Genomic DNA, 26,461 nt, shown 5'->3' on the forward strand with positions numbered 1-26,461 from the left:
CTTAAAAACTTGGCATCTGCCTCTATCAGAGTTGTTGGTCACTTCCATCCAACAGATAGTCTGCTCTTCAGGTGTCTATGCAACTACTGAAGGGTTTGCAAGATATGTACGCACTGTCTGACTATCTGCCCCTCTGGACATACTTGGTCCACACCCATGATGATCTTTTCTCTGCTGCCTCAGCTACAGCCCTGTTGGTTGGCTTGATCTCTCTTTTAGTGAAGCCAAGGTCATGCAGCCACTTCTGGAAAGTGAACGCAATAAACCCGGGGCAGCCTACTTCAAATGGATAGCATGAGACCTTCCACCAGATTATATCTGGACGCAATGTGGTGAAAGATAATTGCTCTGGGAAGCTGCCTTTTCCGTCCAGGTCGGTCATGACACACCAGTCACTGGATGAAGAAAGTATGCTTGATCGTGAGCCTGCACTGTACACCCTCGACTTGGAGCCTTCTTTCACAAATGATATGTGATGTTCTGTGCGGCATGGGGCATGAGATAAGTTGTGCTGCAGTACTCTCTGCTGAACCGCTTCTGTTACCACTTTGAGAACGTTATGTCTCCAAGTGTACATGCCGCTGGAAAGATTGACTCTGCATGCACTCAAAATATGTTGAAGTGTTCCCTTCTCGCCACAAGCAGCACACAGTAATTAAGTTTGCAAGATCATCTAGCAAAGGGTGCAACATCTTAAGATTACAATTTCCCTTGTCCCATTTCCTCTAAAGTACTGTGGAAGCTGTAATATCTGTAATGTTCCCGCTGGGTCTTAGGTAAACTCTTGTTGGCTGAGGGCTAGATGAGACTCGCTTGCAGCTGTTCTGTTACAATCTAATATCCCAACAATGTTTGCAGTTCAGCTGCACACTAACACATAGAGCTCGGGATGAAATAATAGTGCATGTTGTTTGTTGTAGATTCATCACTAATATGAGTCGCTAACTTTTGGACATGATCAGGTATAATTCTACCCAGTGAATGAAAGCAAGTTCTGCAGCAACCTAGACACCAGAACAAATATCAATAATTGACACAGATTAAAAAGTATAGCCTTGATTCCTAATTTATGGAGTTAATTCCCACTGAATGAAATTTTACTTAATGCATTTGAGCGTGGGTCAAAATACAAGCATTGAATTAGTAACACACACAAAATGCTGAAGGAACTCAGCAGGGCAGGCAGCATCTATGGAAATAAAGTACAGTCGAAGTTTCGGGCAGAGACAGTACTTCCCCTTAAGTTTATCAATATTTGGTACTAATGTACATGATTTAAATATATAATAATAAAGATCAAAAAGTTTTATTTGTCACATGTACATCAAAACATACAGTGAAATGCATTGCTTGAATCGAGGCTTGCTGGGGGCAGCTCACATAACACACCCACAGCTTACTAACTTGTATACCTTTGGAATGTGGAAGGAAACTGGAGCACCCAGAGAAAACCCAAGCAGTCACAGAGATAATGTACAAACATCAGTGAGGGGATAAGAGGTATTGATCGTGTGGATAGCTGGAAGCTTATTCCCAGGGCTGGGATGGCTAGCACGAGAGGGCACAGTTTTAAAGTGCATGGAAGTAGGTACAGCGGAGATGTCAGGAATAAGTTTTTTTTAAAACGCAGAGAGTGGTGAGTGCGTGGAATGGGCTGCTGGCGACGGTGGTGGAGGCGGATATGATAGGGTCTTTTAAGAGACTCCTGGACAGATACATACAGCTCAGAAAAAATAGAGGGCTATGGGTAACCCTAGGTAATTTCTAAGGTAAGGACATGTTCGGCAAAGCTTTGTGCGCTGAAGGGCCTGTATTGTGCTGTAGATTTTCTATGTTTCTATTAAACTCCAGTCTTACAGCTAGCACTGTAAGGCATTAAGCTAATCGTTTGGCTAATACATAGTCTGAAGGCTTCAGATTTACAAACGACATTTTGAGATGAACAACTGTACCACATTTTAATATTTACACTTTTTGTAAAGTCTGTTAAAAACTCAAACAAGTATATTCAGTAAAGCTAGAACATACCAATTACTGTTGTATCTTAAAGTTTGAACAATACAAAAAAAAACAGAATGGCAGTGGATATTTAGTTACAATACAACTGTACAATGTCAAAAAAAACTAAGATTAGAGATACTGAAATATTTGAGGTTAATTCAACACATCAATCATAAACAGAATCTGAATATGAATAAGTGGACCAGACATTAGACAATCACTGTGCTAATCTTCCATTAGTGCTTCAAAGGAGTATTATTAATCACAGCAACATGCCTACAATTTTTTAAAAAAGGATTTTAGTATACATTTCTGTAAATATTTTTATAAAATTGCACATCAGAAACGCAAAAACTTTGTACTTTTGATTAATAGAAAAGGTGGATTATCAAAGTTGTGGAGATATTCTGCACTGATTTGTAGATCTCACAGAGAAATTAGATTCTGCAGAAACAGAATGCTTGAGCCAGTAAATTTGATAAACTGCATATTTAGTGAGGTTGAAAGTTGAACACACTTGATTTCAATCATGCAGCCCATATCCCTGCAGTGAATTACAATTTCCTGGACTATTTCAATATGCTTGTTCCTTAAGAGTATACAAATTTTGATAATGCCTTTGAAGGCTCAGTCTACCAAAAATAAGCACATCTATTGCCTTCTGAGGCAGCTTTTATTATAATCCGTTATATAAACATGAGATATGTGGTATAAAACTACAACACTGCAGTGAACAAAAATATCGTAAAAAAATATACAAGCTACATTTGATTCAAAAAGTCCTGTTTCTTTTCACTGTTTAATGTGCCCTGTAGGTAGGTCAATAAATCTTCAAAATTTACATCATCTGCCCATTATCGAACAGCAAGTTAACTGAGAGCATTAGTATTTAATGGAAAAGCCACAATAACAAAATAGATTGATAATTCAAGAAATTCTTAAAGGGCAATTAATTGTTTTACCTGAGCTGATACAAATGAGAATTCTTTGTTTCAATATCTTGGTTTTGAAAGAGGAGGTGGTTCAAGATAAATTAAGGAAAGTTAGCCTTCGGAGATAACTGACAGACAAATTTTTGTATTTGCATTTAATTTTCTTTTAATACACCCTGAATTTTAAGAGTATTAACTTTAATTCGCAATTGATCTCAGACGCCCTCTACTGTACTCCCAAGAAATATAAAAACATCTTTAAACGCTTCAAATTGTTTCTATTTCCATACCTTTCTGATTAATTCCATCCTCCAAATACAGGCTTCCTGTATCCAAATACATATACCAATGCCAACCTAACTTTAAAGGATCACTCAGATAGATATTCGTAAATTATATTGGAGGCATTACTGTTTGCCTATAATTGAATTGAATCTCAAAAGCATCTTACATTTTTAAAAAATTGTCATCCTACATTGTTCCTTATAGGGCAACAATAAAGAAAAATAAGAATACTGTTAATATGTTAGATAATCCCTGACAATAATGCTGAGCTAGGTGGTCCACTGAAAAAAAATAACACTGCTGCCCTAATAAGCAACTCTTTATTTTTCTTTCACCCATGGTGGTGATTTATGATCAATCATGTTCAATAAGAAAGGTATGCAACTTGAAGCTTGATTGTCCCTAGGAGAAGTACTGAGACACATTTGGGTAGAATGTTATACCATTGCCTCTTTTGATGTATTCCTTCAACACTGAGGTAGTCAAGATATTGGCTAGAATAAATGGCTTCTACTGCATGGGGAAAAATATAGGGAAATTTTCCTAAAGGACTGCTGTACACAGAAACCAAATAGTTAACTTTATCATACAGTAAGACAATGATACAGAGTTTGTCAATAATTTGCAGATTGTATGGTTAGGAGCAGCACAATTAAACCAGGCATAAAATATTTAATGATTCACTTTCAAGTAATATTGATAAAGGCATCTTATTTCAATTAAGCCACTCAGTAATTATTGTTCTATTGTACTACTGCAGTAAATATTATTGGTTAATGTCTTTTCTGAACAAATGCAGAGTTCTACATGATAAGGGATTTCCATGGCTGCCCTATAAAACTCAGAAATTATCCAGGTGTACATTTGATAATGCTCTGATATTTTTACCCTCTTTTGAAACATTTCAAGTTTTAAAAAAAGTGCATGCCTAAAAAAAAATCCAAGGATTTGGGATTACTTTCCACAAAATAGATCTGGACTGGACTGGAAATGTTTCTGGTGTGAAGAGGAAGACTTTATTATGAAAAAGGCTCCTTATCTAAGAAAGGATGTGCTGGCATGGGAAAGGGTCCAGAGGAGGTTCACAAGAAAGATGCCAGGTATAAAAGGGTTAACATATCAGGAGCGTTTGATGGCACTGGATCTGTTTGGTGTCATCCGTTAGTCTCGCGAGACCATGGATCTGCCCCTGGAAAGTCTTGCTTCAGTCTGTGTTAGAGCAGCGTCTGTTGTGGCTGTAGAGTCCCACACTGACTGGATCTGTATTTGCCAGAATTTAGAAGAATGAGGGGTTATCTCATTGAAGCCTAGATAGAGTGGACACGGAGAGGATGTTTCCTATCATGGGGGAGTCCAGGACTACGGGGGCAGAATCAAAATCAGTTTTTACATCATTGGCTTATGTCATGAAATTTGTTGTTTTGTGGCAGCAGTATATTGCAATACATAATAAGAACTATAAATCTACACACACACATACTTATTGTGTACACACACACACTCGGTGGCCACTTTAAGTACACCTGTTTGTTAATTCAAATACCTTATCAGCCAATCACGTAGCAGCAACTCAATGCATAAAAGCATGCAGACATGGTCAAGAGGTGCAGTTGTTGTTCAGACCAAACATCAAAATAGACATGGTCAAGAGGTACATTTGTTATTCAGACCAAACATCAAAACAGGGACGAAAAGTCATCTATGTGACTTTGACCATGGAATGATTGATGCTGTCTGATAGGATGGTTTGAGTATCTCAAACTGCTGATCTGTGATTTTCACGCACAACAGTCTCTAGAGTTCAGAGAGAATGGTGGGATAATTAAAAAACATCCAGTAAACGACAGTTCTGTGAGCAAAAATGCTTTGTTAATGAGAAAGGTCAGAGGAGAATGGCTAGACTGCTTCAAGCTGACAGGAAGGAGACAATAACTCAAATAACGACACGCTGTAACAGCGGATGCAGAAGAGCATCTCTGAATGCACAACACGTTAAACCCTGAAGTGAATGAGCTACAGCAGAAGACCACATTGGGTTCCGCTCCTGTACCTAATAAAGTGGCCATTGAATGTACATATAAACACCACCACCAACCCATAATTATAGACCCCTTTTGAGAACGGGTTGAGATAGCGTTAAGAGATACCGGGAAGAAGCTATCACCTCAATCATATTCTCATCTTTTCCAGGCCATGAATATAACACAAATCTGCTTGAAAACATGGTCAGAGCTTTGTTTTGACCCTTTCTGCACCAAATATTAGAAAGTATTGATTCTGTTTCCATGACTTCCAGAGAATAAAAAAGATAGTCTATAATTACTTGCTATAATTAAACCAAAGATTAACAAATTAAGTTAGATGCAATGCATGATGCTCCCAACTTACTAATTTTTAAAGTTTCATAGTAGTAAATACATTAATGCTACTCAATCCACAAAAGAATGCTGACAAAAGGGCGCACAGGATCCTGCACTGATCAGGTAAAATGAACTTAATGGGTCAAAATTTCAAAGATATGACTACAGAGGAAAAATATCATCTCTGAATATAGAAGACACTTAACCTATGGTGCTATCTCTTTAGAAGAACAATCTATCCACTATCACAATATTCTATAGTGTGTGAAGGATCAAGGATTGACTTTATTTGCAATATACATTTACACATATTAGGAATTCGCTGTGTTGTGAAAGATTTGATTTAACTTGGCAAAAGAAAGCCCTTGAATAGTGCTTGACGATATGTGCAACGCTCAGGAAACAAATTAGTGTTTAGTTATAAAACTTCACTAATGCAAAACTTCACGTTCATGGACTTGTACAATACCTCAAAGAGGACATGGCACTGTTTTTTTGAAAAATTGAAAAGACAGATTCTAAAGTGTTGAGAATGAAAAGGTATCTCATCACGTAAACATGCAAAGAACAGACATAGGCAACCCAATGTCTGATGAAGGGTGTTTAAAATTTAGTGAAATGTTTAAGTTATTGAGATGCTGAGTGGAATTTATGGATTGCTCCAATATAAGTCCTTCCCCTCAAGTTTTTGAAACTTGCGTAAATTTCACATGTAATAACATGTACTATAAATTCAAAAGGAACATTATAAAACACATCTCAGTTTCTAGTCCATGTAGATCAAATGCATAAGATTTGCATTGCTCTTCTGTATCAACCGTACTTCATGGCTCTTGTAGATGAATTTTGAGCTCTATAAAGTGTACTAGTTCCTATTGAAATTGTAAAATACAGCATGATTACTCATCTGTGGTACACTTGTCTATCATTTCTTGACAGAAATCAGTCATTACATTTTGGCTGCACTGTTCAGTTTTAGATGAATCTGCTGTAATCCCTTCTCGTGGACTGCTGGGAATATTCAAAGTTTTTTCTCGAAGCTGTTGACCAGAGCCTTGCTCACCAATACATGCCATACCCTTTAAACCCTTGGAATATCCTGGATGTGCATTAATCAGATTTGTATGGGTGATGGAGCCATGATTTCTTTGGGTGTTCAGCACTGAAAGAGGGCATTCTGGGGAGGAGTACTTCGCTAGTGTCTGAATTTGTTCAGGGGTCAGGGCTGCTTCTTTACATATCTGCTTACAGAGGCCTGTTAAATTACTCCAGGTTTCACCCATAGACAGCTTTAATTGGCCCTTCTCTTCCAGCAACTTCTCCTTTTCACAAAGCTATATAGGAAAGAAGAAAGTTACATGTTTTAATAACTATATATTGTAGCACTTGTGCACAGACAGAATTTTAGTTACTTAATTCTTTTGCATTTGGTTAAGAATTAAAGCACAAAATGGATAATGAACCATGGGAATCTTTTATAAAAAGCATTACATTAATGAACCAGAAAGGACATCTAGAAACATTATTTTACAATGACTAATTAAAGGATGGTGGAACATATTCAATAACATACAAAAGAGAATGAAATAAAAATCTGATTTGTTGTCTTGCTTCACAAGGAGTACTGGCACATAGAAGGAAGCTATGATTCTATCATTTTATTTTACTCTACAGCCAAAAATTACTGTTCAGCTTTGGCTGTTCTCAAGGTAATGGGGAGTTGTTTTGTGATCCATTGCAGTACTCCCCAGTGCTGTTATGTAGAGTTACAAGATTTTGACACTTACTAATGAAAGGACAGTAATATGTTTCTAAGTCACAATGTTACCGAACTTAGTCATGGTACTACCTCCATGAGGATCTTAGGACACAGAACACTACAGTAGGGTACAGGTCCCTCAGCCCACAGGTCCCATTGCCTTTCAGCTGGTGCAGGTGGGAGATGAGAAGAAACAACAATGAACTGCTACAGTGCACCTTACAAAGGGCAAAGACTGCAACCATTGTAGTTGTTGGTGACAGAGGAAGCACTTACATTGGTTGACTGAATGCCACTCAAGCAACCCTGGTTTACTCTGGATAATTTCAATTGCCAAGTATTGTTGGTAGTGCACTCACCCTGGCAAATAAAGAGTGTTTTACCTCACTCTTGTCTCTTATGAGTAACAGAATAACAGATTATTTTTTCTATAATGGATGAAGGGGTGTGGGGGTGGGAGGAGTCAAGATCACCATGGAATTCCTAGCTCTGATATGCCATTGTAGTTACTATAACTGTGCAGCTGAGCAAGCTAACTTTTTAACTATGGAAATTAACAGAATGTTGATATTAGGCAATTTAATAGTGATAATGTTGCTGATCATTAGGAGACAGTTACACCATCTTATTTGGAATGGTCACATGGATGTTACTTGTGAAATTATCAATCCACAGCCAAACACTGTTCAGATTTGCTACTTGAGCTCACACGGTTCAATCATCCCCTGTTGTGAATGAAATTATAGTGTACCAGATTCAAATTCATAAACCGTTACTAGAACTTCAAGATATTTTCCAAATTATTATGGTCTTATAATAATGGCATGTCAAATATTACAGTATCCAACTTACTCACCACCAAGCACACACAAAAGAGCATGCAAAAAATCTACAAAACCCATTTTCCTTAAACCTACCAATGTGTGTATTTCACATTCCAAGTTCTGAATGCAATCAAGTTTCCGTTTTCGACATCGTTGAGCTGCAATTCTGTTTTTACTACGACGTCGTATATCATGGATATAATCCAATTGCTCTGGATTCAGTTTATGCAGCTTCAGCATTGTTTGAAAATCATTTCTGGATAACAGGGTAATTCTTTCAACAGGAAATGGTAGTTTCACCTGGAAGGAACCCAACATTTATAATTAGTTGCTACAAAAGTAGGAGGAAATTGCATGATAAATGAATGCATCTAAAAAATCATACAGAGAATGCATTTTGCATTATTTGTTCAAATACACAAACCTGAGAAATTGATCAGAATTTTCAGCAGAGATTTATTGGAAAGTAAATTTGTTCAGATCAGCAAATAACTGCAAGAATTGCTTAATAATTTATCAGGATGTGGACATTACTGGCAACGCCAACCATTATTGACTCACAGTAAATGTCTTTGAGGAGTGATCAGCTACTTTCTTGAGCCACTGCAGTGATTTTAACAGAAGGGCTGTAGCTCACTCCAGGATTTAACCCAAGCGATGATAAAGGTAAAATATTCAGTACCCTACACATCATTCTCCGCAACTTCCACCATTTTCCAGAAGGACCCTACTACCAAACACAACTTTACTTCCCACTCTCCACCTTCCACAGGGATCGCTCCCTTTGTGATTCCCTTCTCCATTTGTGCTTCCCCACTAATCTCCCTTCTGGCATTTATCACTGCAAGCAGCAGAAGTGCTACACCTGCCCATTCACCTCTGCCCTCATCTCCACTCAGAGCTCCAAACAGTCCTTCCAGGTGTGGGAATACTTCACATCTGAAACTGTCGGGATCGTCTGCAGTATCAGTGCTCTTGGTGAAATCCAACGCAGATCAGAGGAGCGCTTTGTCGAGCACCTCAGTCCATCCTCAAAAAGCAGAATTTCCTGTTGACTAACCACTTCAATTTCTATCCCCATGCCCCCTCCGACATGCCAGACCATGGCTTTCTCCTGCCTTGATGAGGCCACTCTCAGGCTGGAGGAGCAATACCTCATATTCCATCTAGGTAGCCTCCAACCTAATGGCATATACATCAATTTCACCCACTTCTGTTAATTTTTTCCTCCTTCTCCTTCCGTCTCCTTCATTTCCCCATGCTGGTGTCTTACCTATCACCTCCCCCTGGTGCCCCCCTCCTTCCGTTTCTCCCATGGTCCACTCTTCTCTCATCAGATTCCTTCTTTTCCAGCCTTTTGCCTCAACAATTCCCAGCTTCTCCTCTTCATGACCCATCACCCACCCACCTGGCTTTACCTATCACCTCCTAACTTGTTCTCTTCTCACTCCCACTTTCTTACTCTGGCATCCTCCCCCTTCCTTCCAGTCCTGATGAGGGGTGTTGGCACAAAACGTTGACTATTCATTTCCATAGATGCTCTCTAACCTGCTGAATTTCTCCACCATTTTGTGTGTGTTGCTCTAGATATTATAACCTGGAGGGGAACCTGCAGGTGGTGATATTCCAGATGTCTTTGTTCCCCCTGGTAGGCTTAGGAGATGTGGTCAAAGCGCAAACAAGAAAATGTAGTGTAGATTGCTCAGGACACAAATGCAATGCACCAGTGGTGGAGGGAATTAAAGTGCTTAGGTTAATAAATCAGGTCCAGTTCAAGCAGGATGTAGCATCCCAATAGCATAAAGCTAGAGTATTGTTGGAACTGCACTTATCAGTGACAAGTGAATCAATTTCCATCGCGCTCCTTATCTGTTGTCACAACCAGGGGGGTTGTTTTTAAAAATGATTTCTTTTTTTGGTCAGTTAGTATGTGGACTTGCCCCACCCCACCCTCGATGTCACTTTGTACCTGTGTTTTGTCCTTGGATTGAATATCATTTATGTCTAACTGTCTTTGCACTAGCCCTGATTTTTCACTTTATTTTGCAGGTGTCTTATTGGGGATAATGGGGAGAATGTTAAGCTCTTTGTATTTATAACTTTTCTTTAATTTGGGATAATTTAATTAGCATGTAATTTTCAATATCCAGAATTCCTACTTGCTCCAGGTTGTATTTCAGAGGAGCATGCAACCTCCCTCTGTTGGGTCTTTGTGGTTCCTTGTTGGTTGAAACTCTGACCAAGTTCTTCCCTGCACCCTCAGTGGTTTTGTTTCAGCCAGAGGTTGTGGTATATACTGGTACCAACAACATAGGTAGGAAAAGGGAGGAGGTCCTGAAAACAGACTACAGGGACTTAGAAACATAGAAAATAGGTGCAGGAGTAGGCCATTCGGCCCTTCGAGCCTGCACCACCATTCAGGATGATCATGGCTGATCATCCAACTCAGAACCCTGTACCTGCCTTCTCTCCATACCCCCCATCCCTTTAACCAAGAAGGAAGTTGAGAAGCAGGACCACAAAGGCAGTAATCTTGGAATTACTGCTTGTGCCATGTAACAGTGAGTTTAGGAATAGAATAAGGTGAAGGATAAATGCGGGGCTGAGGGATTGATGCAGAGGAGGAAGGGATTTAGATTTCTGGATCATTGGGACCTCTTTTGGGGCAGGTGTGACAAAAAGGACAGGTGGCACTTGAATCCCAGGGGGAGCCGATATCCTGGCAGTGAGGTTTGCTAAGGCGATTGGAGAGTTTAAACTAGAATTGCTGGGGGGGGGGGGGTGAACAAAGCAGATGAGCTTAGAGCATGGATCAGTACTTGGAGCTAATGATGTTGTGGCCATTACAGACACTTGGATAGCTCGGGGGCAGGAATGATTACTTCAAGTGCCAGGCTTTAAATGTTTCAGAAAGGACAGGGAGGGAGGCAAAAGAGGTGGGGGCTTGGAACTGTTGATCAGAGATAGTGTCACAGCTGCAGAAAAGGAAGAGGTCATGAAGGGATTGTCTACGGAGTCTCGTGAGTGGAAGTTAGGAACAGGAATGGGTCAATAACTCTTCTGGGTGTTTATTATAGGGACCTCGAGGAACAAATAGGGAGACAGATTCTGGAAAGGTGTAAAATAACAGGGTTGTCATGGTGGGAGATTTTAATTTCCCAAATATTGATTGGCATCTCCCTAGAGCAAGGAATTCAGATGGGCTGGAATTTGTTAGGTGCATACAGGAAGGTTTCTTGACACAATATGTAGATAAGCCTGCAGAGGAGAGGCTGTACTTGATCTGGTATTGGGAAATGAACCTGGTCAGGTGTCAGATCTCTCAGTGGGAAAGCATTTTGGAGATAGTGATCACAATTCTATCTCCTTTACCATAGCATTGGAGAGGGATAGGAACAAATAAGTTAGGAAAGCGTTTAATTGGAGTAAGGGGAAGTTTGAGGCCATCAGGCAGGAACTTGGAAACATAAATTGGGAACAGATGTTCTCAGGGAAATGTACGGAAGAAAAGTGGCAAATGTCCAGGGGATATTTGCATGACGTTCTGCATAGGTATGTTCCAAAGAGACAGGGAAAGGATGGTAGGGTACAGGAACCGTGGTGTACAAAGGCTGTTGTAAATCTAGTGAAGAAGAAAAGAAAAGCTTATGAAAGGTTCAAAAAACCTAGGTAATGATAGATATCTATAAGATTATAAGGCTAGCAGGAAGGAGCTCAAGAATGAAATTACGAGAGCCAGAAGGGGCCATGAGAAGGCCTTGGGGGACAGGATTAAGGAAAACCCCAAAGCATTCTACAAGTATGCAAACAGCAAGAAGATAAGACATGAGAGAATAGGACCAATCAAGTGTGACAGTGAAAAAGTGTGTATGGAACCAGAGGAGACAGCAGAAGTACTGAATGAGTACTTTGCTTCAGTATTCACTATGGAAAAGGATCTTGGTGATTGCAGGGATGACTTACAGCGGACTAGAAAGCTTGAGCATGTAGATATTAAGAAAAAGGATTTGCTGAAGCTTTTGGAAAGCATCAAGTTGGATAAATCACCCAGACCAGACAAGATGTACCCCAGGCTACTGTGGGAGGCGAGGAAGGAGATTGCTGAGCCTCTGGCAACGATCTTTGCATCATCAATGGGGACAGGAGAGGTTCCGGACGATTGGAGGGTTGCGGATTTTGTTCCCTTATTCAAGAAAGGGAGTAGAGATAGCCCAGGAAATTATAGACCAGTGAGTCTTACTTCAGTGGTTGGTAAGTCGATGGAGAAGACCCTGAGAGGCAGGATTTATGAACATTTGGAGAGGCGTAATATGATTAGGAATAGATAGCACGGCTTTACCAAAGGCAGGTCATGCCTTACAAGCCTGATTGAATTTTTTGAGGATGTGATTAAACACGTTGATGAAGGTAGAGTTGTAGATGTGGTGTATATGAATTTCAGCAAGGCATTTGATAAGGTACCCCATGCAAGGCTTATTGAGAAAGTAAGGAGGCATGGGATCCAAGGGACATTGTTTTGTGGATCCAGAACTGGCTTGCCCACAGAAGGCAAAGAATGGTTGTAGACGGGTCATATTCTGCATGGAGGTCAGTGACCAGTGGTGTGTCTCAGGGATTTGTTCTGGGACTCCTACTCTTTGTGATTTTCATAAATGACCTGGATGAGGAAGTGGAGGAATGGGTTAGTAAATTTGCTGATGACAAAGGATGGGGGTGTTGTGGATAGTGTGGAGGGCTGTCAGAGGTTACAGCGGGACATTGATAGGATGCAAAACTGGGCTGAGAAGTGGCAGATGGAGTTCAACCCAGATAAGTGTGAAGAGGTTCATTTTGGCAGGTCAAATATGATGGCAGAATATAGTATTAATGGCAGTGTGGAGGATCAGAGGGATCTTGGGGTCCGTGCCCATGCTTCAGGAGGTCTTGCGTTCAACCCTAGAAACTTGAGTCCAGAGGGCGCTCAAAGCTGCTGCGCAGGTCGACTCTGTGGTTAAGAAGGCATACAGTGCATTGGCCTTCATCAATCGTGGAATTGAGTTTAGGAGCTGAGAGGTAATGTTGTAGCTATATAGAACCCTGGTCAGACCTGACTTGGAGTACTGTGCTCAGTTCTGGTCGCCTCACTACAGGAAGGATGTGGAAAACATAGAAAGGGTGCAGAGGAGATTTACAAGGATGTTGCCCAGACTGGGGAGCATGCCTTATGAGAATAAGTTGATGGAGGATGAGAGGTGACCTGATAGAGGTGTATAAGATGATGAGAGGCATTGATCATATGGATTGTCAGAGGCTTTTTCCCAGGGCTGAAATGGCTAGCATGAGAAGGCACAGTTTTAAGGTGCTTGGAAATAGGAACAGAGGAGATGTCAGTGGTAAATTGTTTTGTTTTGTTTTGTTTTGTTTTGGTTTTCTTTGTGGTTTTTTTTTTTTTTTTTTTTACGCAGAAAGTGGTGAGTGCGTGGAATGGGCTGCCAGCAATGGTGATGGAGGCAGATACGATAGGGTCTTTTAAGAGACTCCTGGATAGGTACATGGAGCTTCGAAAAATAGAGGGCTACGGGTAATCCTAGGTAATTTCTAAGGTAAGGACATGTTTGGCACAGCTTTGTGCGCTGAAGGGTCTGCATTGTGCTATAGGTTTTCTATGTTTATCAATATTCTGTTTAATTTGCCTGTCCTCTTGTTAGTTTTTCAAGTTAATTTACGTTTAAAAAACTAGCGTTGTTTGAATTAATGAAGTCTCTGTGGTTCCTGTGTCTGAATTCGCTAGTGATCCTCACATCTGTGCTTTGTAAATAGTAGAAAGGCCTTGGGAGCATGAAGGTGAAAGACTTGCCACAGGACTCTGACCTGATCTTGCACAGAAAGACTCTATGTTGCTAATTGAGAACTAGGATCCACCAGGATGTTGTTGATGGAGTCGGCAGTGGTATTACCAATGTATATCAAGAATACATGGTTACTTTGCCTTTCTCTGGATGGTCACTGGTTGGTACTTTTGTATTGTTATTATCTATTTATCAAACAAGATCTTAAAAGTTGTCTCAGAGATTGATTCGTTCATTTGATGAGCAATTATTAATAGAATCAAACATTGCAAACATCTTTTTCTGACTTTACAATGGAACAGTTATTAATAAATCAGCTGAAGATGATTGAGCCTACCCTGAGAATCTGTGGCTGAAATGACTCACCCTATGCGTGATACAGGGGTGCTTTTTCTTAATACCCACTAACTTCAGTTTCACCAGGGCTCCCTGATGGCACACTCAATCAAATGAAGGTCACATTCCTCTCAACTCTGTGGCTTATTTTGGAGCAAATCTATGATGAAGTTTGAGAACTAATGATGCTGGCGAAACCCAAAACAGATTACAGGAATGACTGGGTGGCAATCAGCACGAGTGGAATTGAACTACTTTGTTTATAAGACACACCAGGACAAATTTGGCTTGAGGCACAGTTACTTCTGAAGTGCAGGCTTTCTGTTAAACAACTGGGATGTTGTCTACTCTTGTTGTATTCAATACTCACATCAGTTTCTAGATATCAAAATCGGGTAGAGACAGGTTTCTTGTATTTTGGGTTCCACAGTAAATAAGGATGCAATTAAAACCCCCACGTACATTTAGTGCTCAAGAGCCCACCATTATTCAAGTGGTGGGATTGCAGAGCTTTGACCTCATCTCACTAATGGGGTAGACCTTTCAGTACTCTAAGTTCTTAATGTCTAGCAGGTTCTTTCAATCACAACAAATATGTTCTAAAAAAAACAACACCTTTAGTTGGCCACACAGAAGCTACTGTGTCCAAGCATCTTAGCGGAAGATTGTACTGGGGTCCCTCTGATCAAAAGTTGCTTACATTCTTAAAGCTTCGTCTCTCCCACCAGCTCTTTAACTGTCCACCAACATTCACAACTAAATGTGATCAGACTCAGAACTTTGGCCTGATCTATTGGCTGTGGGATTATACAGCTTCAACTATTTCATATTTTTCATGCCAATTTATAAATACATAGTCCCAAGATGAAGCAGGTTGGCAGCACAATTTTTTTTAAAGGGAGGAAGAATGCTGCAAGTAAGCCTTCCTGCACTTATTCCATCAAAGTCGAGTCTCTAACTTGATAATGGTGATAGTGAGAGATATAGTGCAATAAGGTGACATACTCTGATGCTACTGGATTTCATCTCGTTATGGATGTTTGAGCTGCCAGAGCCATTTCAAGTCTTCTCTATTTTAGCATGATTATGGTGTTACAAAACAAAAAGAATAATTTCTCAGCGCAGAGAAATGATTGGCTTAATGCTTTTGGTTTTAAGCTTTATTTGACAGTTGTCTTGAATAAAAAAAAATCTACAGCAATATAGCATGACTCTGGCTTCCGCTGATAGCTGGTCTCCACCCGATCTTGATATCTAGAAACCCAGTATTTCATGGGGACATCAACTAACTGACAAACTAATTTAAATCAAATAACTGCAGCAGCAATGGGATAAACAGACTTGAGCGAGCAACCTTAATTGGCTACTAATCTTTGCAAGTTGGGAAGCATCTGTGCCTCTGTGTCCAATTTACTAGGAATGACAAGAATATTCCAAAACAGAGACCATCACGGGAATCTTACCATTCTGACCTATACATGTGTCAATCTTAGCTTAGATAAAAGAATATCACAGGGTGTCTGGAAAGATTCCAGCATCTCTGGTCGCCTGCCATCAAAGGTGTACAACTACTTATAGAGAAGAGCTGCTGTTTCAGCTCTAATGACACATTTGCTCCTGATCTCCAGTGCTGTATGTGTGGAGCTGCTCTTTCACCTTGTGACCATGTGGATTTACTCTGGCTTCCTTCCATATCAGGTCAGTAGATTATCTGGCAACTCTAAATTGATGCTAGTGAGTAGGTACAAACAAAGTTAATGAGGGTGCAGGGAGAACAGATTACGGGGAAAGTTAGCAAAGAAAAGGATTGATCTGCGAGTCAGCATAGACTAGATAGACCAACGTTTATTTATTTGGAGATATTGCATGGAACAGGCCCCTCTGGCCTTTTGAGTTACATGGCCCTGTGACCCACCGATTTAACCCTAGCCTAATCACAGGACAATTTACAATGACCACTTGCGGCGGGTGAGAACCGAAATGATGGGACTCAGGATAGGACGATGGTTAAAAAAAAAAGTAAAGATAGCGTGCAGTCAGATATCATGAAGGGCAGGCAGGTGATGGGACATAGTCACAGCCAACAGGGTGAGTATCAGTACATTAGGGATGCAAAATCAAAAATGGTAGCAAATACGGTACTCAAGGTGTTGTATCTCAATGCACGGAATATAAGAAATAAGGTGGAAGATCTTGTTGCATTATTACAGATTGCCAGGTATGATGTTGTGGCCATCACTGAATTGTGACTGAAGGATGATTGTAGTTGGGAGCTGAAAGTCCAAGGTTACACTTTGTATCAGAGGGATAGGAAGCTAGGCCGAGGGGGTGGCGTGGCTCTACTGGTAAAGAATGGCATCAAATCAGTAGAAAGATGTGACACAGGATCAGAAGATACTGAATCCTTGTGGGTTGAATTAAGAAACTGCAAGGGTAAAAGGTTGCTGATGGCAGTTATATACAGGCCTCCCAAAAGTGGCTGGGAGGTGGACCACAGATTACAGCAGGAGACAGAAAAGGCGTGTCAAAAGGGCAATGTGTTGATAGTCATGAGAAATTTAACATGCAGGTTGATTGGGAAAATCAGGTTGGTAATGGATCTGCCTAAGAGATAGCTTTTTAGCGCAGTTTGTCGTTGAACCTACTTGGGGATCAGCTGTACTGGATTGGGTGTTATGTAGTGAACCAGAGGCGATTAGGGAGCTTAAGGTAAAAGAACCCTAAGGAACCAGTGAGTTCAACTTGAAATTTGATAGAGAGAAAGTAAAGTCTGACATAGCAGTATTTCAGTGGAGTAAGGGAAATTACAGTGGTATGAGAGAGGAGCTGGCCAAAGTAAGTTGGAAGGAGCTGCTGGCAGGGATATCAGCAGCGCAGCAATGGCATACGTTTCTGCAGAAAATGAAGGTGGTGCAGGACATGTGTATTCCAAACTCAAATGGCAAAATAGTACAACTGAGGTTGACAAGGGAAGCCAAAGCTAATGTAAAAACAAAAGGGCGCGCATACAACAAAGCAAGAATTAGTGGGGGAAGATAAAAGATCGGTAATTTTTTAAAAACCTACAAGAGAGCAACTAAAATAATCAGTAGAAGGGAAAAGAATTATGAAAGCAAGCTAGCAAATAGTATCAAAGCGGATAGTAAAAGCTTTTTTTTTAAGTATGTAAAAAAAGAAATGAAAATGGATATAGGACCACTAGAAAAGTGATGCAGGAAAAATAATAACGGGGACAAGGAGATGGCAGATGAACTAAATGAGTATTTTGCATCGGTCTTCACTATGGAAGACACTTACAGTGTGCCAGATGTTGTAGCACGTGAAGGAAGAGAAGTGGGTGCAGTTACTATTACAAGGGAGAAGGTGCTCAAAAAGCTGAAAGACCTAAAAGTACTTAAGTCACCCAGACCAGATGAACTGCACCCTAGGGTTCTGAAAGAGGTAGCAGTAGAGATTGTGGCAGCATTAGAAATGATCTTTCAAAAATCATTGGACTCTGGCATGGTGCCAGAGAACTGGAAAATTGCAAATGTCACTCTACTCTTTAAGAAAGGAGGAAGGCAGCAGAAAGGAAATTATAGGCCAGTTAGCCTTACCTCAGTGGCTGGGAAGATGTTAAGAGTCAATTATTAAGGATGAGGTGATGGAGTACTTGGTGACATAGGACAAGATGGGACAAAGACAGCATGGTTTCCTTCAGGGAAAATCCTGCCTGACGAACCTGTCGGAATTCTTTGAAGAGATTACAAGTACGATAGATAAAGGGGATGCAGTAGATGTTGTATATTTGGACTTTCAGAAGGGTACACATGAAGCTGCTTACCAAGTTAAGAGCCCGTGGTATTAGAGGAAAGTTACTAACATGGCTAGAGCATTGGCTGATTGGTAGGAGGCAGCGAGTGGGAATGTGGTTGGCTGCCAGTGACTAGTGGTGTTGCTCAGGGGTCGGTGTTGGGACCACTTCTTTTTATGTTGTAGATAAATGATTTAGATGATGAAATAGGTAGCTTTGTTGCCAAGTTTGTAGACGATGCAAAGATTGGTAGAGGGGCAGGCACTGTTGAGGAAACAGGCAGGATGCAGAAGAACTTAAGACAGATTAGGAGAATGGGCAAGAAAGTGGCAAATGAAAAACAATGTTAGAAAATGCACGATCATGCACTTTGGTAGTAGAAATAAATGTGCGGACTATTTTCTAACCTGGGAGAAAATCCAAAAATCTGAGATGCAAAGGGACTTGGGAGTCCTTGTGCAGAACACCCTAAAGGTTAACTTGCTGGCTTAGTCAGAGGCAAGGAAGGCAAGTGCAACGTTAGAATTCATTTCAAGAGGTCTAGAATACAAGAGCAGGGATATGATGCTTTATACTGGTGAGGCCTCACCTTGAGTATTGTGTACAGTTCTGGGCTCCTCATCTTAGAAGAGATGTGTTGGCATTGGACAGGGTCCAGAGGAGGTTCACAAGGATGATTCCAGGAATGAATGGGTTATCATACGAGGAATGTTTGATGGCTCTGGGCCTGTACTCGCTGGAATTTAGAAGGATGAGGGGGGAATCTCATTGAAACCTTTCAAATGTTGAAAGGCCTAGACAGAGTAGAAGTGGAAAGGACGTTTCCCATGGTGCAAGATTCTCGGAGAAGAAGGCACAGCCTCAGGATAGAGGGACATCCATTCAAAACAGAGGTGCAGAGAAATTTCTTTAGCCAGAGGGTGGAGAAATTGTGGAATTTGTTGCCACTTGCAGCTGTGGAGGCCAGGTTGTTGGATGTATTTAAGGCAGAGATCAATAGGTTCTTGATTGAACATGGCATCAAAGGTTACTGGGTGAAGGCCGGGAAATGGGGTTGAGGAGGAGAAAAATAATAGATCAGCAAAGAATGAATGGCGGAGCAGACTTGATGAGACAAATGGCCTAATTCTGCTCCTTTGTCTTATGGTCTTATTAACCTACCAACTGGCACACCTTTGGACCGTGGGAGGAAACCGATGCACCCAAAATTTGCTTACAGTGGACGCCGGAATTGAATGCCAAACTCTGATGCCCAAAGCTGTAATAGCATCGGGCTAACTGCTACACTATCTTCACAAGGAAATATGGAAACCATAAGGAAAGAGAGTGTAGTATCAGCATTGACATATGGAATTCGCAGCCTTTCTCACCAGCAAAATTTACAAGCAATTCACCATTATTTGGTTACTTCTTTCACTGGTTTCTTATAGAACACTGAACATTTTCTAAATTGACAGCCCTCACCTCTGCAATTGTGTTAACAATGATAAGCCAATATTCTTGGAGCATATATGTTTATTCATATATCAGGCCCAAATAATTGCAGCCATTCACAAAACAATTCTAACTATTATTCACTGGAATTTCTCTGCATACCTATTAATCTTTCCCTCGTTAATGCCTGTATTTTTTATCCATGATTGTTTTTAATGGTCACCCTTAAATAGGGCATTTCAATGTGCACTGCACCGCCAGTTACTCAGTTTCCTTCCAAAACGTCATTGGGTATGTTTTGATTAGTAAGGGTGCTGAAGCTTATAAGGCAGAAGAACAGAGCTGAAAGGGGTAATAAATCAGTCACAATGAAATGGTGGAGCAGACTCAATGGGCCAATTGACACAATTCTGATCCTATGTTTTATGGTCTATGATTCAATTAAGAAATAAGTCATGTGATTTGCTCTCACTTACAAAATCATATGTTTACTTCCCACTCTTCATAATAACTTATCTGTGTCGTCAATAGTTTCCCCTTGTATCCTTGCCTCAACAAATTGTTTACCACACTATTAAATCTACTGCTAACACATTTACCTCATCCTGTGCTTCCTTTCTTTGGTACACAGTTTCCTCACACTAATTTTGAACCTATTACACAGCATCAGATCAAATAACAGTAACAGCTATTCCTGTGCTCATCCATGTTATTAACTCCCCAACATTACTGCTTCTTCTATCAGAACATTTGACAATCACAGATCACAATAGCTTTAATGATCGCTGCCTCTGATAGAAACCCGGAATAATAAAGTACAGGGCAGGCCTTTAAACCCATCATGCTTGCTCTCTCCCTTAGGAAGAATTAGCCATTTATTTCCTAATCTTTTCTGATAATGAGTCATAAATTGCAAGGCTAATTAGTAACCCAATTCACTTTTGAAAATTAAAATCAAATCTACTTTCACCATCTTTTTCAGGCAGTACATTCTAAATAATAACTTGAATATTCTCTTCAAACAATTTCTCGTTTCCAACTCTTAGGCTATCCTAAAATTTGTTTGCTTACCACCTTCAAGCTCCTCTACAGTTTTGAACATCTCTTATCAGATTTTCTCATAACCTTCTCTGGGGCAGAAACAAGTTTCTCTAGTCACTGAAGTTCTACATCCCTGCTAATATTCTACTGAACCACCTTCGAGATTCATTACATGGTAGTGACCACAATATTCCAGCTATGGGAACAAGCAGATTTAACTAAGACAGAAGAGAATCAAGATGAAGATTATAGAAAATAGGTAAACGGTAAAGGACTATAAAATCACTGGACATTTAACAAGGTCTAAGGCCATTTAACCAAAAGAATATTTATAAACTCAAGACAATTAGAAAATGGAACAGTGAAATTCAGCATCTTTTTCATTTATTTAACTGCACTTCCTTTATAATCATATATTTCTATAATCCAGAAGGGGGAGCTTTCACATGACCATCGTGGGCTTTGTGTTAACCGAAGTTTAGAGAAAAAGATATTGCATTGAATCTTAGATTCTTTAGCACTTTAGCAAGATGCACATTTTTTTCTTATTGCTATACTGTGACAACCAAAATATAAGATCTTTCCCATTATTTTTCCAGTGAAACATCATCCTGTGTTTATTTTACGTGTGTAAAGCTACCAGTTTTCTTACCTCACAATCTTGTTCTCTAGCAGAACATGACTCACTGTCATCCTCTGATTCAGAGCCAAAATCATCTCCTGAATTAGTAGTACAGGTGTCATCATATTTGCCTTGCTGATGTCCTTGGTCACTTTCAAGATCCTCTAAACCTGAGCTGCTAGAACATACTGAACTTACAGTGTTATATTTAAATGGGCACTTTGAAGACCGGTTAGAACCAGACAGGTGTGATGCTGAAGAGGTATAGTGCAGTAGTAGAGTGTTTTGATTTTCTTCAAGGGTTTGGCAAGAATCTATAGAAAACTGTGGGCACAGAGAAATTCTCACTTCATTGAGTTCTTTTGAACAATCATTCTCTTCAATAAAAGATTCATCCTTACAGCTAGACCTTGTATCATTAGTTTCACTCCAGAATCCTGCCATTTCTCCTTCCACAACGTTTTGACCACTGCAGACTGTATTAATACTTTGCCTTTTAGAACAACTCGAGCTAAAAATAACTGACTTTCTCTCAGAGTCTCCCCCTGCTTTTTCTGAAGCACTTTGCTGATCAAATCCTTGACCAATTTCAATTGTTGTTCCTTCAATATTTGCAACAGCAGCACTGTTCTTCTGCAAGATGTCATACTGCATTGTCTCAGGGACAAGTTGTTCTGCCTGGGCGCAAGGCAAGTTGTAATGCTCTTTAGTAAAGTTTAGTTGAGTATCCAAAATATTTTGCACTGACCCATTTGATTCTTCGGCTAAGAAGTTTTGTGTTACTGAGTAATGTATATCCATTGAGTTCTTCACTTCAGTATTTTCATCATTATAGATTCCATTCTCACCCATCATAGATGATCTAACATGATCCTTTTCAATCTGTTGCATAGGTGCATCTTCTGACTCGACTGTCGATGTTGGGTTTTGACAAGGTTCAATTTGCTCCAATGAAGAATTTGGTAATGACAAATTATTACTCCACAATTGTTTTCGTTCCTTTCCACAGGCCAGCTGAAATTTTCGGTACTTAGGGCAAAGAGATAATGAACTGGCCCATTCACTCTGTTTTAAATAGGGAAACTTGGAGTCAGTTGTCTCATGTTGAGCATCAGGGCAAATTTCCCTAACTTCAATGCATTTACGGAGCTTTGGACAGGGACTCTTGAGATTGTCAAATTCAAGAAATTCTTCCACATCATCATCAATCTCAGAATTTTCATTGTCACCAACAGGGATTTTTAGATTTGTTTTCAGACAAGTGGACATAAAACAGGCATTTCTTGGATATTCTGTATGATCTTTAAACTTTCCAAATAGTCTTGCTTGAAGAAAACTAAAACATGTTTTTTCTATGTTATGAATTCCAAGAAATTCTACGCTTCTACATACATCCAACACATTATCTTTGTTCAGAAGTAGTTTGGCGGTGTATGCAAACTGAAGAAGCGGTGCAAAACCTTTAACTGTAACCTGAAAAAGCAAAAAAAAAAGCCAATTATATTTTGACAAAATTGAACAAAGCCCATTATGATGAAGCATAAAACAAAATTAGCTCATTAGTGATTTAGATTTCTGTTGACATAAATTGAGTAAGATATACCATACTTCTACAAACAAGAGGAAACCTGCAGATGCCGGAAATTCAAGCAACACACACAAAATGCTGGAGGAACTCAGTAGGTCCGGCAGCATCTATGGAAAAGAGTACAGTCAACATTTCAGGCCAAGACCCTTCAGCAGGACACTTACACTTCTATAATTCTTTATTGCATATTAGTCTTATTGTAACTAAATTTTAAAGTATTCATGACAAAATCAACTAAAAAAAAACTACAATTAACTACAAAAGGTACTGGATACGGCCCAGTATATCATGGGTAAGACCCTCCCAACCATTGAGCACATCTACATGAAACACTGCCGCATCCATCAAAGATCCTCACCACCCAGGCTGAGCTCTTTTTTCACTGCTGCCATCAGGTCGAAGGTACAAGTTCCTCTAAAATAAAACTGCAGTCTTACTCCACAGAACATAATATAGTAATTATGGAATAAAAAACAATTGTTTTCTACTCCCAAGCTTCAAAGAAATCAAGTATTAATACCCCAGCTTTTAGCTTACATCATTATGGTTTACTTTTCATGGATATTCAACAGGTCACCTAGATTCTTCAAATATTTACTCAGGTAACACAATGCTGTATAATTTCTATAATTGATGTGGTATCTTTGTTAAACATTTTAATGAAGTTGAAACCAAAATCTTACAATGCATATCTTGATAATATCAATTTACACAACCTTTTCTGCCAATTTGGTTAGTATATGCAATATATAAAAGAAAATAATACTCAATTACGTCATCAGGCCCAAGCAGCATGGAAGACACATCATGATATATTGACCTCTACCTTGCCGAGGCACAGCGACAACTCGCGGATACGTCCTCTTATTTACCCCTCGATCGTGACCTCACTAAGGAGCACCAGGCCATTGGCTCCCACACCATCACTGACTTTATCCGCTCAGGGGATCTCCCATCCACTGCTACCAACCTTATAGTTCCCACACCTCGCACTTCCCGTTTCTACCTCCTACCCAAGATCCACAAACCTGCCTGTCCTGACCGACCTATTGTCTCGGCTTGCTCCTGTCCCACCGAGCTCGTTTCTGCATACCTCGACACAGTTTTATCCCCCCCTTGTTCAATCCCTTCCTACCTATGTTCATGACACTTCTCACGCTCTTAAATTTTGATGATTTTAAGTTCCCTGGCCCCCACCGCTTTATTTTCACCATGGATGTCCAGTCCCTATATACTTCCAACCCCCATCAGGAAGGTCACAAACCTCTATGTTTCTTTTTGGATTCCAGACCTAAACAGTTCCCCTCTACCACCACTCTGCTCCGTCTAGCGGAATTAGTCCTTACTCTTAATAATTTCTCCTTTGGCTCCTCCCACTTCCTCCAAACTAAAGGTGTAGTTATGGGCACCCATTTATGGGTCCTAGCTGTGCCTGCCTTTTTGTTGGCTTTGTGGAAAAATCTATGTTCCGTGCCTATTCTGGTATCTGTCACCCACTTTTCCTTCGCTACATCGACCACTGCATTGGCGCTGCTTCCTGCACGCACACAGAGCTCGTTGACTTTATTAACTTTGCCTCCAACTTTCACCCTGCCCTCAAGTTTACCTGGTCCATTTCCGACACCTCCCTCCCCTTTCTAGACCTTTCTGTCTCTGTCTCTGGAGACAGCTTATCCACTGATGTCTACTATAAGCCTACTGACTCTCACAGCTATCTGGACTATTCCTCTTCTCACCCTGTCTCTCGCAAAAACGCCATCCCCATCTCACAATTCCTCCGTCTCCGCCGCATCTGCTCTCAGGATGAGGCTTTTCATTCTAGGACGAGGGAGATGTCTTCCTTTTTTTAAAGAAAGGGGCTTCCCTTTCTCCACTATCAACTCTGCTCTTAAATGCATCTCCCCAATTTCACGTACATCTGCTCTCACTCCATCCTCCCGCCACCCCACTAGGAATAGGGTTCCCCTGGTCCTCACCTACCACCCCACCAGCCTCCGGGTCCAACATATTATTCTCCGTAACTTCCGCCACCTCCAGTGGGATCCCACCACTAAGCACATCTTTCCCTCAACCCCCTCTCTCTGCATTCCGCACGGATCGCTCCCTACGCGACTCCCTTGTCCATTCGTCCCCCCCATCCCTCCCAACTGATCTCCCTCCTGGCACTTATCCATGTAAGCGGAACAAGTGCTACACATGCCCTTACACTTCCCCCCTTACCACCATTCAGGGCCCCAAACAGTCCTTCCAGGTGAGGCGACACTTCACCTGTGAGTCGGCTGGGGTGATATACTGCGTCCGGTGCTCCCGATGTGGCCTTTTATATATTGGCGAGACCCGACGCAGAATGGCAGACCGCTTTGCTGAACACCTACGCTCCGTCCGTCAGAGAAAGCAGGATCTCCCAGTGGCCACACATTTTAATTCCACGTCCCATTACCATTCTGATATGTCTATCCACGGCCTCCTCTACTGTGAAGATGAAGCCACACTCAGGTTGGAAGAACAACACCTTATATTCCGTCTGGGTAGCCTCCAACCTGAGGGCATGAACATCGACTTCTCTAACTTCCGCTAATGCCCCACCTCCCCCTCGTACCCCATCTGTTACTTATTTTTATACACACATTCTTTCTCTCACTCTCCTTTTTCTCCCTCTGTCCCTCTGAATATACCCCTTGCCCATCCTCTGGGTCCACCCCCCGCCACTTGTCTTTCTTCCCGGACCTCCTGTCCCATGATCCTCTCGTATCCCTTTTGCCTATCACCTGTCCAGCTCTTGGCTCCATCCCTCCCCCTCCTGTCTTCTCCTATCATTTTGGATCTCCCCCTCTCCCTCCAACTTTCAAATCCCTTACTCACTCTTCCTTCAGTTAGTCCTGACGAAGGGTCTCGGCCTGAAACGTCGACTGCACCTCTTCCTAGAGATGCTGCCTGGCCTGCTGCGTTCACCAGCAACGTTTATGTGTGTTGCATGATATATTGTTTACCTGCACTGTGCTTTCTCTGTAGCTGCTACATTTTATTCTGTATTATATTGTTTGACCTTGTTCTATCTCAAAATACTGTGTAACGACTTGATCTATATGAACAGGATGCAAGACAAGCTCCTCACTGTATCATGATATATGTGACAGTAACATCGATTTCAATAATGCATTTTTAAAAATTAAGAAATTGTAATTAAAGTCTGCAAAAGGAGCAAAAAGCCTTAAAATATCCAACATAACACTAGAATAATGTATTGTGCTCTGACCAAAATTCTAGCTTTATTTTAGCCTAAGCTTCAGCTAACAAACAACAGAAATCTGGATGTTGTTTAAGGAGCACTGCATAGGGTTCTGGATAGATCTGTCCCATTGAGGCAGTGAAAGAATGACGGGGTAAGGGAACCGTGGTTGTCAAGAAAGGTGAAACATTAAGTCAAGGGGGGGGGAAGCAAAAGATCAGACAGTGCTCTAGAAAGTTACAAGATAGCCGGGAAGAATCTTAAGAATACACTTGATTACAAAAGATAGGTTGGCATATTTAAGTGCTCCGATAAAGACCTTGGTCCCTTGGGGAAAGTAACGAATAATTATACCAAATTTATTTTGAATCCCATGGAGCATGTGGAAACCTTCCAACATCCAGGCGGTTCTTTTCTTTTTTCTCTCTT

General features: G+C 40.7%; 1 protein-coding gene across 6 annotated transcripts in view; it reads right to left on the reverse strand.

Annotated features, from left to right (window-relative positions):
• Nucleotides 1–1,303: 1,303 nt before the first annotated feature.
• The window catches only part of LOC140199092 (transcription regulator protein BACH1-like), a 71,077-nt gene continuing 45,919 nt past the window's right edge, over nucleotides 1,304–26,461 (reverse strand). For all 6 annotated transcript variants that reach the window (XM_072260589.1, XM_072260594.1, XM_072260591.1 and 3 more), the window contains 3 exons: nucleotides 21,246–22,688; nucleotides 8,255–8,461; nucleotides 1,304–6,912 (listed from right to left, as the gene is read on the reverse strand). In XM_072260589.1, coding sequence (XP_072116690.1) covers nucleotides 6,478–6,912; nucleotides 8,255–8,461; nucleotides 21,246–22,688 — 2,085 coding nt within the window. In that variant the 3' untranslated portion in view covers nucleotides 1,304–6,477. The remainder of the gene's footprint in view (nucleotides 6,913–8,254; nucleotides 8,462–21,245; nucleotides 22,689–26,461) is intronic.

Source organism: Mobula birostris, chromosome 6, assembly GCF_030028105.1.
Source record: "Mobula birostris isolate sMobBir1 chromosome 6, sMobBir1.hap1, whole genome shotgun sequence".
NCBI classification, from domain to species: Eukaryota; Metazoa; Chordata; class Chondrichthyes; order Myliobatiformes; family Myliobatidae; genus Mobula; species Mobula birostris.